Source organism: Eschrichtius robustus, chromosome 2 (genome assembly GCF_028021215.1).
Source record: "Eschrichtius robustus isolate mEscRob2 chromosome 2, mEscRob2.pri, whole genome shotgun sequence".
NCBI classification, from domain to species: Eukaryota; Metazoa; Chordata; class Mammalia; order Artiodactyla; family Eschrichtiidae; genus Eschrichtius; species Eschrichtius robustus.
Window position 1 is genome coordinate 116,627,033 of NC_090825.1, and position 16,792 is coordinate 116,643,824.

At 38.2% G+C, this 16,792-nt stretch overlaps 1 protein-coding gene across 1 annotated transcript in view; it reads left to right on the forward strand.

Annotated features, from left to right (window-relative positions):
- The window catches only part of PAIP2 (poly(A) binding protein interacting protein 2), a 20,963-nt gene continuing 4,171 nt past the window's right edge, over positions 1 to 16,792 (forward strand). Inside the window, exons 1-2 of the mRNA XM_068535978.1 lie at positions 1 to 143; positions 15,851 to 16,014. Of these exons, the coding sequence (XP_068392079.1) occupies positions 15,877 to 16,014 (138 nt within the window). The 5' untranslated portion in view covers positions 1 to 143; positions 15,851 to 15,876. The remainder of the gene's footprint in view (positions 144 to 15,850; positions 16,015 to 16,792) is intronic.

Sequence of the window (16,792 nt, forward strand, 5' to 3'; positions counted from 1 at the left end):
ACTTCCGGGCTGGGGTGTTTGTTTGGACTGGAGAAGGGAGGCGGCGGGTGAAGCGCGAGTCGAGCGGGGTAGCGGCGCTGCCTGTGGAGATCCGCGGAGGCCGACCGGATTCGTTGGCTGCCGTCCCCGCTGCCGTGCACTGGGTGAGGGGTTCTCTCGGGCGGAGCGGCGAGAAGGGTGCGGCGGCCCGGCGGTCGAGAGGCAGCACCTCGGCGACGGCTGAGGGGCCTAGAGGGTCCCCTGGGTTGTTGGCCACCAAGCCTGTATGGCCCCCATTGTTCCTTGCCTCTTCCAGCCGAGTCTGAGGGATGATCTTGGACCGACTTAGTCTCTTTCTTCTCGGAGAAATGGCCGTCGCTTTTTTCTCATTGTCATTATTATGGTTTGGATCTCGCAGCTCTCTATCCGGGTCCTCGGTGGCGCGCGAGGGTTGCCGGGATAGCACTTTCTCGCGTGCCGCCCCTCCCTCCAATCGCTTCACCCACCCTCCGATACCCTTTTCCCCTGCCCCCCACTGCCGCCTCGGCAACAAAGCTCATTGTTTCTCCTCACTTTACGCCTGCGCGTCGCCACGCGCAGCCCGTACTTGCTGCGCTTGCGCGCTCCTCCAGAAGCCTGGGTGGGGGAAGAGAAAGGGGCGGAGGGACTGGCGGGCTGGCGAGCGTCCTAGGGGAGCATTCTGTAACCGTCCACGAGCCTGTACCTTTGTGATGATCCCCTTTCTCCGGTTTCTTCGCCTTCCCCTGCCCCTTATTTTTAGTTACATTGTATTCCGTGCTCGGGATAGGAGGGCCTTTGGAGTACTGGCAGCTCCTACCCCAGGACTGTTTTGAACCAGATGAACCCATCCAATTCACATTCTTTTGATTTTGGTTACCTCACTTTTTAATTTCTACTACTGTGCTTATTCTCTCCCACCATCAAAAATATATGGCTTGTGGTAAAGTTGTTTGTTTCAAAACATTTGTTGAAGCAGTCAGCAATGGTATTCTCTAGTAACTGCAAAAGGTGGCCTTTTCTGCTTCCTTTTGTTGTCTTATTTTCCTTGATTTTGCAACCCCATCATCTCAGAAACCGCAAACTCTAGAAAGAATTTGGCTTCCAGTATGCCGTGGGATGAGGTCTAACAGCTGACAGCTTTTGACATTTCAACAGAAGACAAATTCCCATTTTGCATGTGCTGGCTAATCTTGTTAACCTGATAGCATAATTTGTCACAATTTGCCTTTGAGCAGTTGGTCGGGTGTTGGTCTGCCTTTGAAATTTCGTGGGCTGCAGGTTATGTTTGCAAATAAGGGTCTCTCAGGGTTTTTAATGAGATTCCCAGTGTTTGCTGTTTTGTGCTTCTGTTTCCGGTTTGTGAGAGGATATTTGGGGCAAATTAGTCTGTTTATATTACTTGTTAATTGTGAACTTGAACAGAACTTAATTTTTTCTCACAAATAAGTGTCTATGATAAAAAGATAACTCTCCCAAAAGTATAGCCTCCTTATCTGTTTCTTTCAGGGATGGGAGCTAAGTGAGTTTCATATTTATTATTAACCTGTGAAATAGGCAGGGTGAGTTTTTTTTAATACAAATTTTTTAATATTTATTTATTTATTTTTGGCTGTGTTGGGTCTACATTGCTGTGCGCGGGCTTTCTCTAGTTGCCACGAGTGGAGGCTACTCTTTGTTGCGCTCTGCAGGCTTCAGTAGTTGTGGCTCACGGGCTTAGTTGCTTCGCAGCATGTGGGATCTTCCCGGACCAGGGCTTGAATCCCTGTCCCCTGCATTGGCAGGCGGATTCTTAACCACTGTGCCACCAGGGAAGCCCTGGGCAGAGTAAGTTTTATCCTGCCCATTTTGAAATCGGGAAAATAGAAACTTGAGAGATTATTAGGCACATATTTCCATAGCACTTAGTAATGCCAGGCATTATTCGAAGTGCTTTTAGAAGTGTTTAATCTTTAATGTCTGTAGGCAGTAAGTACCACTGTAAAATGAAGATTATAAATGAGAAATGTGAAGTAACTTGCCCAATGTTACATAGCTAATAAAAGCTGGAATTCAAATCCAAATACTCCAGAGATTATGTGCTCTTAACCACTATAGTGTGTTGCCTGGGATTTAGTAGCATATCCAAGGTCCTCTAGGTGGTTAGTGGCATATCTGGGACTTGAATCCAGTGCAAGGTTAAAGTTATCCAAGGTTGTTGTCTTTGTGATCTGGATCACCCTGTTGCACAGATACATTAATAGTTTGTATATGTTACAGCCTGAGGTTCAGTTCCAATAACTCAATCTTTTTTCTTAATGTCCTCATCGTTTAGAGTGGTGCTGTCCAGTAAGATAGCTACTAAGCACATGTCTATTGAGCACCTGAAATGTAGCAAGTGCAACTGAAGAACTAAAATTTTAATTGTATTGAATTAAAATTAAATTTAAATAGCCACATGAACCTGGTGGCTACCACATTGGATAGTGTGGGTTTATTTGAATTGCCTTTGCTTTTTATTTTTTGTATCAGTTTTTATAAATAAGGGTGGTATTTCTGATGTGCTTTGAGCTTTTATATATCGGCAGTGTTGAGCCATCCTTACTCTGACCTGATCACCCTGGTTACACTACCGTTGAGATTAGGGTTATACTCTTTGGGACTTTTCTGTGACATTGTTTCACTCCTACAGATGTTTGGACCTATTATTTTTATTTATACAAATTTATATTTGCTCTAAGTGTTTAATAATACTATTATGTGCCAGGCTGTCTGCCTAGGTACAGATGGGGAACCTGAAACACAGAGAGGTTAAATAACTTGCCCATCGTCACATAGCTAGAAAGGTAGCCTGGTTCCAGAGCCCCTTTTTTGTTTTTTTAATTTTTAATTTTATTTTTATTTGTTTATTTTTGGTTGCGTTGGGTCTTCGTTGCTGCGCGCGGGCTTTCTCTAGTTGCGGCGAGAGGGGACTACTCTTCCGTTGTGGTGCGCAGGCTTCTCATTGCAGTGGCTTCTTTTGTTGCAGAGCACAGGCTCTAGGTACGCGGGCGCAGTAGTTGTGGCACGCAGGCTCTAGACCGCAGGCTCAGTAGTTGTGGCGCACGGGCTTAGTTGCTGTGAGGCATGTGGGATCTTCCTGGACCAGTGATTGAACCCCGTGTCCCCTGCATTGGCAGGTGGATTGTTAACTACTGCACCAGCAGGGAAATCCCAGAGCCCATGCTTTTAATCATTCCTTTATACTGCCAAACATTAAAACAAAATATTCAGCGCTGCTCACAGACTTCTGAATTAAATACAGAGGCTGATGCAGAAATTTCTTTATCTTCTCTAACTAAAATACATACGTATACAATATATATGTGTACAAATAAGGTTAAGGAGTCTACTGTAGTTCAAAGTAGAGTCCAGTGGAATAAGAAAAGGTGTTACGTCTGTGGGGTCAGTTTTTTGATTTTTTTGGGTTTTGGGTTTTTTTGGCCATGCCACGGGATCTTAGTTCCCTGACCAGGGATCAAACCCAGGCCCCCAGCAGTGGAACCCCGGAATCCTAACCACTGGATCACCAGGGAATTCCCTGTGGAGTCAGTTTAATGAAAGAAGCGGAAAGAGAATCCTGTTTGAATTTTAATGAGAATTTTTTTTTTGAAGAGTTAATGTTTTTATTTTTTTATTCCAGTTTTATTGAGATATAATTGAAATATAGCACTGTATAAGTTTAAGGTATACAGTATAATGATTTGATTTGCATATATCATGAAGTGTTCAATGAGAATTCTTAAGTAGGGAGAGACTTTCTAAAATTTAAAAGATTTCCATATTTTAAAATTTTGTAGGGACTATGAAAGGATGGACACTGCTGGAAACCAGTATGTGTAAGAGGCATTTCAGAAGGGAACAAACAGCTGAAGTAAAGAGTTTGTAGATTTAAAGTGCCAGGCATCAGAAAAAACAGCTCTCACCTAACCAGAATCTGGCAAAATCTCTGAATTTAGGTGTTAGGCTCTCATATTAGGCGTGATGTAAACAGCATGTTTACAAAAGAAAGAAAATTCATTTTCTACAATAGTGAAAGTTGGAATATTCGTAGGTTATTGATAGAAAGGACAAGTCTAAATCTGTCCCACTTAATATTACTGTTCAAATATGAAAGCAAGACAGTTTCAGACATGAAGTAGCTTAGAAATTTATATCCCCAGGTAACCTTTTGAAGAAATATTAAGGCAAAACAAAGATGTCAAGTTAGGGGAAGGTGATTCTTTATATATATAATCTAAGGGAAAACCTAATAGCGTAGATCTAACAGTGCTAAATTATTTCTACAAAACTCAGGATATGGGGCGGGGAGAGGAAGTGGGTAAGTAAAATCATTCTAAAGGTCTTGCTTTGTCTGGGAGCAGGGATTGGGTTGGATATATTGAAGAAGGTAAAGCATTCTAAATGTCTTGAGTTGGTTTGAGGGTGTATAGAGTATTTTTTTAATTGATAGGAAACTGTTCAAACTAATTTCACAATGGATATAAGTCAAATCATTGTGCTGTACACCTTAAACTTATACAGTGCTGTATGTCAGTTATATCGCAAAACTGGGGGAAAAAAACCAACTGAAATTCCACAGTAGTTTGTAAGTTACAGAAAATAAATCAAGTATTTTTTTAAAAATCTGCTTAAAATAGGAAAGTAAACATTACAGGAATAGAATGTAAAAAGAAACTATAAGAAAGCTAAATATGAAGTTACGATGAAAGACAATACGAAGCATCAGTTACCAAAAATGTTAATTCCCTGTGAGACAGATCCTCAGACTGGGTCAAGTAATCTAGCTGTTATAGTAGAGGACTTGAATATATCACTTTCAGAATTTAACAGGTAAAGTTTTTAAAAAAATAAAAAAAGATCAGCCTAATATATACGCATCATTTTTTATGTAAGAAATAGAAATCACAACAACAAGGTCCTAATGTATAGCACAGGGAACTGTATTCAATATCTGTGATAAACCATAATGGAAAAGAATGTAAAAAAAAGAATGTGTATATGTGAACTGAGTCACTTTGCTGTACAGCAGAGATTGGTACAACGTTGTAAATCAACTATACTTCAATTTTAAAAATTGAAAAAAAAAAAAGACATGGAAGTCACACATTTTTCTCTTTAGGCCCAAGAACATTTTACAAAAATCATTAGTTGTCTACAAACAAAACTGTAATAAATTCCCAAAAGTGAAGGTTTTCTGGCTGCATTTTACAACATAATAAAACTAGAAATCAGGCATCAAAAGGTAACCAAAAGAACCTTAACCACTTGGAGATTAAGAACATTCTTCTGAATAATCTCTGGCTTATTATAAATTAAATAAGTTGTAGTTACCTAAAGTTGGTAACTGTATTCTATATTAAAATTTCTAGGGAAAATTCATAGATATAAAATTTTTATTTGTGAAAGGTTGAAAATAAACATTTGTCAACTTGAAAAACAAAGAGCAACAAATTGAAGTTATGTAAAAAGGAAGGGAAAAATAATGTGAGAAAAGTAAAATTAATAAAATAAAAAATAAGTAGAAAAGATCAATAAAACCAAAAGCAGGAGTTTTGTTTATTAAAGTTGAATTTTTTTTTAAATTAATTAATTTATTTATTTATGGCTGTGTTAGGTCTTCATTTCTGTGCGAGGGCTTTCTCTAGTTGTGGCAAGCGGGGGCCACTCTTCATCGCGGTGCGCGGGCCTCACTATCTCGGCCTCTCTTGTTGCGGAGCACAGGCTCCAGACGCGCAGGCTCAGCAATTGCGGCTCACGGGCCCAGCTGCTCCGTGGCATGTGGGATCTTCCCAGACCAGGGCTCGAACCCGTGTCCCCTGCATTGGCAGGCAGACTCTCAACCACTGCGCCACCAGGGAAGCCCTAAAGTTGAATTTTTAAATAGGTAATCCATTCCCAAAAATAGATACAAAAAATATCCTTAGCCGTCTAGTTCTCCTCCCTGTAGGTAACCAGTATTTTCAGTTTTGTTTTTAGCAGCTCTTACTGAGCTATAGTTCACATACCGTGCAATTCATCCGTTTGAAGTGTATAGTAGAGTAGTTTTTAGTATATTGCCAGAGTTGTGCATCGATCACCCCAGTCAATTTTAGAACATTTTCATTACCCCAAAAAGAAACCTTGTACCCATCATCTGTCATACAATATGTGTTCCTTGGTGACTAGCTTCTTTCATTTAGCATATTTTCAGTATTCATCCATTTATCAACTGGTGGACCTTCGGGTTGTGTTGTATCCACTTTTTGGCTATTAAGAATTACTTAATAAGAATTAAGAAATTACTGCTATGAACATTTGTGTGTATAAGTTTTTATGTAGACATATTTTTATTTCTCTTGGGTATATACCTAGGAGTGGAATTGCTGAGTTATAAGGTAATTCCGTGTTTAATCTTTTGGGGAACTGCCAGACTGTTTTCCAGAGCAGCTGCACCATTTTAACATTCCCACTGGCAGTGAATGAGCATTCCATTTCTCCACATTTTCACTAATATAAAGTGGTATCTCGTGGTTTTGATTTGCATTTTCCCTGATGGTTAAGGATGTTGAGCATCTTTTCATGTGTTTATTGGCCTTTGGAGAACTGTCTATTCAGATCCTTTGCGCATTTTTAAATTGGTTGTTCAGGGACTTCCTTGGCGGTCCAGTGCTTAGGACTTCGCCATCCGTGGGCGGGGGCGGGGGCGGGGGCGGGGGGGGGGGGCGGGGGGCGAGTTCGATCCCTGGTTAGGGAGCTAAGATCCCACATGCCTCTCGGCCAAAAAACCAAAACATAGAACAGAAGCGATGTTGTAACAAATTCAATAAAGACTTTTAAAAATGGTCCATGTCAAAAAAAATCTTAGATTGGTTGGTTGTCCTTTTATTACTGAGTTGTAGTAGTTCTTTATATATTCTAAGTACAGTTCCCTTATCAGATACAATTTGCTTCTCAGTTTGTTTTCTGTCTTTCTAGAGATTCTATGCATTTGCAAATTGTGAACACACACACCCTTCTTTTATATATATGAAGAGTTTATTACACTTGCTGTTCTGCAGATTGCAAAGTTGGAATTTTTTTTTCCTACGATAAATCCCTGGTAGGCCTAATCGAGGAAAAGAGGAACATAGTCAAATTAGCTATGAAATAGGAGAAATTAGATAGTTTCTATTATAACAAAATTGAAATTATGGAGAAATAAAATTTTAGTGAAATAAAAATTACCATAGTTAACCAGAGAGGTAGAAAACCTGAATAGACAAAACAAGAAAAACAAAATTAAAAGTTGTTAATAATATACTAGTTTAAAAAGTACCAAGCCCTTATAATTTTAGATTCATTTGTCTTCAGGGATCCCATAATTCTTGTTATTCAAATGATTCCTTAATATAAGGATGGGAAGTTTCTAGTTCATTTGTTTGAAAACTATTTTCTGTACAGTTCTAGTAGTCTGGGTTTGCAGTTATTTTCTTTCAGTGTGGTCTTTTGCTTTTCATTATTGTTGAAAAGCAGCTGGTTTTTCTCATTCTTTTTTGAAAATAATGTCTTTTGGGGTTTTAGAATTCTCTTTGATACTCTGCAGTTTGACTATAATGTATAATATATCTTGCTTTTTATTTATCTTACTTTGAGATTCTTGGGCTCCTTAAACATGTTGGTTGATTGCTTTCATCAAATATGCAATATTCATATCCTGCCTCTTTGAACACTCTTTTGTATGTTCTATCTTTTTATCTTTTTGCTGTTTTCTGGATACTTTCTTTTGTTTTCCAATTCTATTGTATCAAATCTGCTGCCAGACTTATTACATGTTTGTTTATGTTGTGATTTCTGTATATCTAGAAGTTTAATTTGGCTCTTTTCCAAATCTACTATGCACTTTTTATATTTTGCTGTTTTCTGAAGATATTTTCAAGCTTGATATGTAATGATCATTTTTGTCATCTGCCACATGGGTCTGGTTATGCTTTCTATAAATTGCACTGATTCTTGCGTGTTGTATCTTGCTTTTTCCTTCTGGATTTAGTTATCTTTCATTTTGAACTCTTCATTGGCCTTGAGAAATCATTTTTGGAGGTCCTTAAGGCCTAGCATGAAAATGCCTTCCTCCCAAGGAGTTTTACATTTGCTTTTGCCAGGCACTGGCACTAGGGACACTACCAAGTCAGGACCACTTCATACTAATTTCATGACTTGGGATGTTCTGGACCTCCCAGGTGATGAATTTATTCCTCTTATCCACAGGAGGACCAACCACAGTCACAGTGTCTGTGTTCCTTTCCACCTTTTCCTTTTGATTTGCTTGGTGGGGAGTGGGAGTTGCTTTTGGTTCACCCTCACCCTGAGCCTATAGCCCTTTAGGGTCCCAGCTTAGAGTGGGGAGGATCTTTTCTTCAGTTTTCCACCTTGACCTTTATGCCTTTTGCCCCATGAAGCATCCAAGGTCAACCCAAAGAAGGCTAATGGGCAAAAGTCCTCAGTGCGAAGGCAGCTTCAGTGTTTAAAAGTTCCACTTTGCTCTCTGAATTCCCACTTTACTTACTCTTCAACACTTTAGTGCTTTTAAGTGTTTCTTTAAGACTATGGCATCCAACACTTTCAGTTTTCAATGGAAAGACTGGTCCAAATAATCTAGCCCACAATTATTGGTAAAATGAAGTCCTGATTCATTTATGTTCTAAGGAATTAAAACAGTTCCAAGTAAACGGATGTACCATCTCCCTGGCCAGAAGGCTTAATATAAAAACATGATCCTGATTAAGCTGCAAATTTTTAATAAAATTCCAGTCAGACTCTTATGGAAAAATTATTCTAAAGTTCGTATGAAGAATAAAAGGGCAAGATTTCCCCCCCAAAGAAAGTTGAGAAGGGAGTTGTGCTACTACGTATTTAAACTTAATGAAAGGCTCCTGTAATCAAAAGAGTAAAATACTGTGCTGAAGTATTTGAGGATGAAAGGTCATAATGTCTGCAACTTATCCGATGGTTAAGCAAAAAACTTGTATAGAGAAAACAACTGTGGCAAAATGTTAACAGTTGATGAATCTAGATGAAAGGTACAAATGTTCACTGTACTATTATTATGACTTTTTTGTAAGTCTAAAATTCTTCAAAATAAAAGTTGGGGATAAAACAGTATACATACAATACACCATCATGGAACAAAGAATCTAGAAACCGTGTAAGTGGGAATTTGATTATGATAAACATCAGGAACAAGCTTTCATTAAATAATGATGAATGATGTGTTCATATGGAAAAATATAGATCTTTCACATCATACTCAAAGAAATGCTCACATGAGTTAAAGATTTAAATGTAAAAAATAGAAACTATAAAAATACTGAGAGAAAATAAAGGAAATATAACCTCAACGTAGGAAAAGACTTACTAAGCAAGATAAGCATATACCAGGAGCTGTAGAGGAAAACATTCTTTTTAAGCCCATCTGTTTGCAAAAGTAAAATGCTGTGTTGCTTATATAGAGAACTGTTGAGGATGCAGAGAAATGGGAGCACTCAGTGTATTATAGGAATGTACATTACCATAATATTTTTGGCAAATAATCTGTCTTCTCTTAAAGCTACATGTGCACACGGCCTTTGACCCAGTTATTCCCACTTACCAGAATGTATCCCACAGAAAGCTCAAATAGAAAAGGATATGTGTACAAGGGTGATCAAAGCACGATTGTTTGTAATGAGAAAACTGGAAATGTAAATGCACCAAAGGGGGAATTGTTGAGTAATTGGTGCTGTATCAATTAAAAAGTAAAGTGTACTTCTACATGTTGACTAGTAAGGATATTTCATGTAATATATTTAGCATGATTCTGTAAAATATATAAATCTTTTATGTGTGTTTCTATAAGCAAAGAGATATGAAAGGATACATACTAAGCTGTTAACATTGATTACCTCTGAGTAGGATTGGAGATCAAAAGGAAAAAACTTACATACACATAGGACCTGTTTTGTACATTTAACTTCTTTTTTTTTTTTTTTGGCTGTGTTGGGTCTTCGTTGCTGTGCGCGGGCTTTCTCTAGTTGTGGCGAGTGGGGGCTCCTCTTCGTTGCGGTGCACGGCTTATTGTCATGGCTTCTCTTGTTGCAGAGCATGGGCTCTAGGTGCGCAGGCTCAGTAGTTGTGGCATATGGGCTTAGTTGCTCCGTGGCATGTGGGATCCTCCTGGGCCAGGGCTCAAACCCGTGTCCCCTGCATTGGCAGGCAGATTCTTAACCACTGCGCCACCAGGAAAGCCCTAACTTAAGTAGGGTGTACTTTGTATATGTACATTCCTTTCACTTTAATGCTTCCTTTTCCAACAAAATTTCCTAACTATGTACAAAATTTTTTAAATGATTATTGAAAACACTGTAAGATGATACATTGCTGTTTTACTATTTTGTAATTTTTGTTTAGGAAAATCTTAACTATATGTACTCTAACAACTACTAGATATTTAATAGTAGTAATTTAATATAGTTTGTTCGGAGTTAGTATTACTGTGTTATTTTAAAAATCCTTTTATGAGAGTAAGGCTAAAAAATTATTTGAATTACATTTTCTGATAATTTTAGGATTTTAAAGCATAATAAACATTATTTGAAGTAAATATGAACATTAAAAAATTGGGGGGAAATTATTGGCTTTCTCACTTCATTTCTGCCAGTTTTGTTTTTTTTTTAATTTTATTGATTTATTTATTTTTGGCTGTGTTGGGTCTTCGTTTCTGTGCGAGGGCTTTTCTCTAGTTGCGGTGAGCGGGGGCCACTCCTGATCGCGGTGCGCGGGCCTCTCACCATCGCGGCCCCTCTTGTTGCGGAGCACAGGCTCCAGACGCGCAGGCTCAGCAATTGTGGCTCGCAGGCCCAGCCGCTCCGCGGCATGTGGAATCCTCCCAGACCAGGGCTCGAACCCGTGTCCCCTGCACCGGCAGGCAGACTCTCAACCACTGCGCCACCAGGGAAGCTCCTCTGCCAGTTTTAAAGTGGTTTGGATTGAAGCATGAACAAAGATAAGATAGCAACAGATTGGTATGGTTTAATTACCAGATTTTTTTTTTTTTAATGTATTTGTCGAGTTATTATCTACATTGTGCCCTCAGACATCACTCAAGCAAATTAGGTGCTTCTGTTGTATTTCCAGTAGTTCCTCTTTTAGTTTTGGTTTGTTTTGTTCTAGAGAAAAACTTTTTCTCAGCCACAAGAGACTAATATATATAGATTTGAGCTCATTGACTCTTGGAGTCTTGAAGCTGCTTCTTTTGGGCTGCCTCTGAATGGGATGATGATACACCCCAGCAATACACCTTTCACTATATATTTTTTTGGTGGTTTTCCTAGTGGTTACCCTGGGAATTACAACTAACATCTTAGTTTGTAACAAGTATGAACTAAAAACAATTTAGTTTCATATAGAGAAAAAGAGTTATAAAGCAAAAAATACATTATTAGTGACTTTTGTATTTACCTATGTAGTTACCATGGTTATTTCTTTGGATGAATTCAAGCTAATGCTAGTATTCTTTTGTTTCAACGTGAAGGACTCACTTTAGCTTTTCCTATAGGACAGGTCTATTGGTGATGAATAAGCTCTCACTTTTTTACTTATCTGGGAATGTCTTAGTTTTTTTTTTAAGTCACTTTGTATATGTTTTCCTACTGCCTTCTGGCCTCTGGTTTCTGATGTGAAATCAGCTATTAATCTTATTTTGAAGATGCTCTCTTTGACTTTCAATAACTTGATTACAGTGTGTCTTGGTGTGGATTGCTTTGAGTTTATCCTGCTTGGAGTTTGTTGAGCTTCTTGGATGTGTAGACTAACATAGATTTCATCAAGTTGGAGGAGTTTGGGGCCATTATTTCTTCAAATACTCTTTCTCTTCTCCTTCTGGGACTCCCATTATGCATATGTTGGTACATGTAGTGGTGTCCTACTGGTCTCTGAGGTTCTGTTCATTTTTCTTCATTATTTTCTCTTTCTGTTTCTCAGACTGAATAATCTCAGTTGACTTACCAAACTTGGTAAGTCAACTGAGATTATTTCCCTGCTCAAATCTGCTATAAACCCTCAAGTAGAATTTTCACTTATTGTACTTTTCATCTCCAGAATTTCTACTTGGCTTCTTTTTTTAATTTATCTCTATTGATATTTGCTATTTGTTGATGATATTTGCTATTTTTATGGTTTCCTTTAGTTCTTTGTACATGGTTTCCTTTGGCTCTCTGGACATTTAAAACACCTGATTTAAAAGTCTTTGCCTAATAAGCCTAATGTCTGGGCTTCCTCAGGGACACTTCCTATTAATTTCTTTTTTTCCTGTTTATAGGCCATACTATCTTATTTTTTTGCATGCCTCATACTTTTTGTTGAAAACTGAACATTGTGACTATTATATGGCAACTCTGGAAATCATATTCTCCCCTCTCCCCAGGGTGGTTGTTCTGCTTGTTCTGTTGTTTTAGTGACCTTCCTGAAATAATTTTGTAAAAGCTTGTATTATTTTTTGTGTGGCCATTGAAGTCTGTCCCATTAGCTTAGTTGTCAGCTAGTTCTTTTCTTTTCTTTTTTAAATTTATTTATTTTTAATTAATTTAGTTTTGGCTGCGTTGGGTCTTCGTTGCTGCACGCAGGCTTTCTCTAGTTGCAGTGAGCGGGGGCTACTCTTCATTGCGGTGCGCGGAATTCTCATTGCGGTGGCTTCTCTTGTTGTGGAGCACAGGCTCTAGGTGTGTGGGCTTCAGTAGTTGTGGCTTGCAGGCTCTAGAGCACAGGCTCAGTAGTTGTGGTGGACGGCTTAGTTGCTCCGCGGCATGTGGGATCTTCCCGGACCAGGGATCAAACCCGTGTCCCCTGCATTGGCAGGCAGATTCTTAACCACTGCGCCACCAGGGAAGTCCCAGCTAGTTATTTTCAAGAGATGTCCTTTAATACCCCTAAGCAAAAAATAAAACTCTCCCAGTCTTGGCAGATGGGCTTTTGTGTATGTTGAGGTACACCTTTAACACTCGGGCAGTTTACAGCTCTTTCTTATGTGCAGCGCCTGAAGCCCGAAAAGTGTAGGGCCTTGTTAGGTCTTTTCTGAGCGTGCTGCCAGCACTGGGCATGCCCATGGCCTTTTAGGTTTCCCAGAATATGCAGGAGCTTTTCAAAGCCTTTATTCCCAAAGCATCTCCTTCACCAGCCTTTCCTCCCAAGCTTTTTGCCCCAACTGTTATTCTTTGCAGGCATTGGCTACTACATTTGCCTTTAACTGCTTTTGACAAATGCCAATTTAAAATTGTAAATTTTATGGTATTTGAACTATATACTCATTTTTTAAAATAGCAAAACACACGACACAATCTAAAGAGTGTGGTCTAAGAAGGATCAAGAACAGGTCATAGAAGAAAATTTAAAATCTGATACAATACCTTATATTAGAACACCTTGTACTCAATAATTGTAGGTCTGTCAACGTTCTGAAAGTAAATGATCCTTACCCCTCTGGCTTTTCACTTGGCTAGCTGTATCAGAAATCTGGTCAGCAGTTGTTCCTTCCTCATCTATCTTAAGGTGTAAGATTAGTGCCCAGGCTCCAGTTGATTTTTACTGGTTCCAATTATGATTTGTTTCCCAAATATTACTTGACAGCGAAATTTCATTTACTGTCCTTCATAGACTCTTTCACTGGGATCTATACCAAAGCCACGGGTTGTTTGATGAGGTGATAATTGGCATAAAGCTGACCTAGAGACATGTCAAATGCAGGGATTGGGCCCTTTAGGCTAAGCACTATTTATATTTTATTTGTTACTGGTTGGCATCAAACAAGGAGGGAGGGAGTCCCTTGAGATTCTCAGACTATAGAATTTGCTGATGCAGATTTTTCATTGTTTCATTGTTATGCTCGTGAAATGTATGGAGAACACTTTTTTCTTTAAAAAAAATTGCATTTATATATAGATAACACTTCAGTCACCTGAAGCACATTCAAACACAAGTTAGTATTTCTAGTACATGTCTCACACGTATAATTGCTACTTAACTATTCAATTCTACTTGAATATCCTGTACTCTGTGCTAAACATGATTTTTATTTGCTGTTTTTAACTAAAGATATAAGTCACTTATTAATATTGTGGTCTTCTGAAATGTAGGATTTAATGGGTACAAGTTGGGATAGGACACAGGTTGGGAAAATAATAATGTTAAGCTGTTATAAATTGGGGTGTCTTTGAACATAGTTTAATGATCAGTTCATATGCAGAGTAAACAAAGTTCCATCCAGTTGCAAAGCAGAATTGACCCCCTGCTTTTCATAATATTTGAGTCTAATCTAAAACGTAATTTGTTTAAAGATGAGCATATAAATGTTTGGTAGCCTTGACATATAAGAATGAGTAATTTTCTTTAGAGGAACTGATTGCTCTCTAGTCGAAACTTGTTATCAAAATAAGGGGGTTTATTTAATCCAAGATTAATGATAAATAAAAATATCAAAGATATCCATCATCTGTTTTCTGTCATGTCTGCTTTCACAGTGCTTTCACAGCGCTTCACTTCTTTTTTTTTTTTTTTTTGTGCTTCACTTTCTTAACCCACATCATGTGGGTTTTCTTTCTACCCACAGCCTAGCACATAAATCTCTGTCTCTGCCTTTCTTTCATATACATACAACAGTGAATAAGTAAGGCAGAAGTTCTCAGTAATTTTTAATTCAGGACTTACTAACAATTGAAAATGCTACCACCATGATGACTGTTGTCATTAGTATTCAGTCTTGGGGGAAATGCATATGTGTGCCAGGATAGGACCCCCTACCACAGCTTAGAGACTAAATTCATGTTATATGAACAGCTATAAGTTTTATTATACTTAGGTCTTCCTAAGGATAAGTCCATAAAATGAATGTAAAGGGCCAGGCAACATACATAGAGCAAGTCTTTCCCTGAACCTTACCCAAAGAAAAAAACTATTTCTAGTAGGAGATTTTAGTTTTAGTATTTTATTTGATTATAAGTTTGAGTAAGAAGGCCTGAAGAAGTTTTTTTTTTTTTTAATAACTCTATTAGGTATGCTATTTCCTTCCTTTGGCACAAGCCACACTAATGTTTGGATTTATGTACAAGTGACTCTTGCTTTATGTAAACCCATTTTTTAGCAATTTCAGAGTCAGTGAATTGGTAGACTATTGTAGAATCTGAAACTTTATGCTTCGAACTTTTAGCCTGCAACATATCAGCTAGGTTAGATCATGTTATCACCTATTAAGTAGAGTATAAGAAACCAGATCTACTGTATGAGATTAGATGCCTGATACTTACTGTACAGTGGGAATATCCAGACATGGAGGAACTCAACATGGACCCAAAGATAAAGCAAATAGAGAATGGGCTATGAAGTCGAGAGAGCCAGAGCTATACCTCGCGACTAAGGAACTAGGAGTTATTAAAAGTTTGTTAGTTTTCACTTCCAGTCTCTGGGCTTTTTAATAACAATTTTAAAAAGTAGAATTTGCTTTTCATAAAGTCTCTTGATGACTTAAGTCTTCCAAACCATGCTTGTTTTATAAAGCACAGAATATCCAATTAAAACAAAAATTGGATGGTTTGGGGATTCCATTTAAGCAATTGATTGCCTTTGTTTACTGTTATTAGCAAACATTAGATGAATCTAGGCTATTCTCAGCTATTTCGTAAACATTAAAATCATTTAGGAGAAAAACAAAGTTTTCCAATTACTGTGTTTATCATGTGCATTAATATATCATGTACATCTAATACCTAATCATGATGGCTGGTAATAATAGATGCTCACTAAGAACTGAAAGAATGACTGACTAGATTAACTGTATTGTTCTTCTTTTAAGGTTAAAAACTATATCTAACACCAACCATGAAAGATCCAAGTCGCAGCAGTACTAGCCCAAGCATCATCAATGAAGATGTGATTATTAACGGTCATTCTCATGAAGATGACAATCCATTTGCAGAGTACATGTGGATGGAAAATGAAGAGGAATTCAACAGACAAGTTAGTTTTGTGTATAAACATGCTCTTTTATTGTAGCCTATGACAGCCGTCAAATAATATAAATGTACTTTTCCCTGAAATGCGTTTTTCACCTGGTCCCTTATATATGAAATACATGGATTTATGTGCCACCACTCCTATTTTAGTTGGATGCTGATTACTACCAGGTTTAACTGCTCATTGAAATAACCTAAGTAGCTTTTTTCGGGGTCCCACCCAGAGATTCTGATTCAGAAGGATTTAGGGTGGAGCCTGGGAAACGTGTTTTTTAAAAGCTCCCAGGTGGTTCCAGTGAGCAATTAGGTTTGGAAACCACTACCTTACACCAGTCAGATTGTTCTATTGCAGTGAAAGTCAAGAGAGCCGGAATCAGGAGCAGATAGGCACAGGTACTGGGGTACAGATTGTACTGTTTTTCATGTAAGGTTCTCATTCTGATCAGCCTCAAAATCTGACACCACTGTTCTTTTTAGAGAACTCTCATACATTGATAGATGTCTTTTATTCCCTTATTTCTGGTACCTGTTTCTACCTTTCATCTAGTTTCTCTCTGATCCTGGCTTTGATAATTAGTAGCCAGCTTGATTTCACCATATCCAGTTATATATATTCAAGAGTAAAGCAATGTAGTCTTATTTCAGTGAGAATGTTTAGTTGCTGACCCTACCCTCCAAAGATTTTTTTTTTTTTTTTTTTTTTTAAATTTTGGCTGCGTTGGGTCTTCGTTGCTGCATGAGGGCTTTTCCTAGTTGCGGTGAGCAGGGGCTACTCTTCGTTG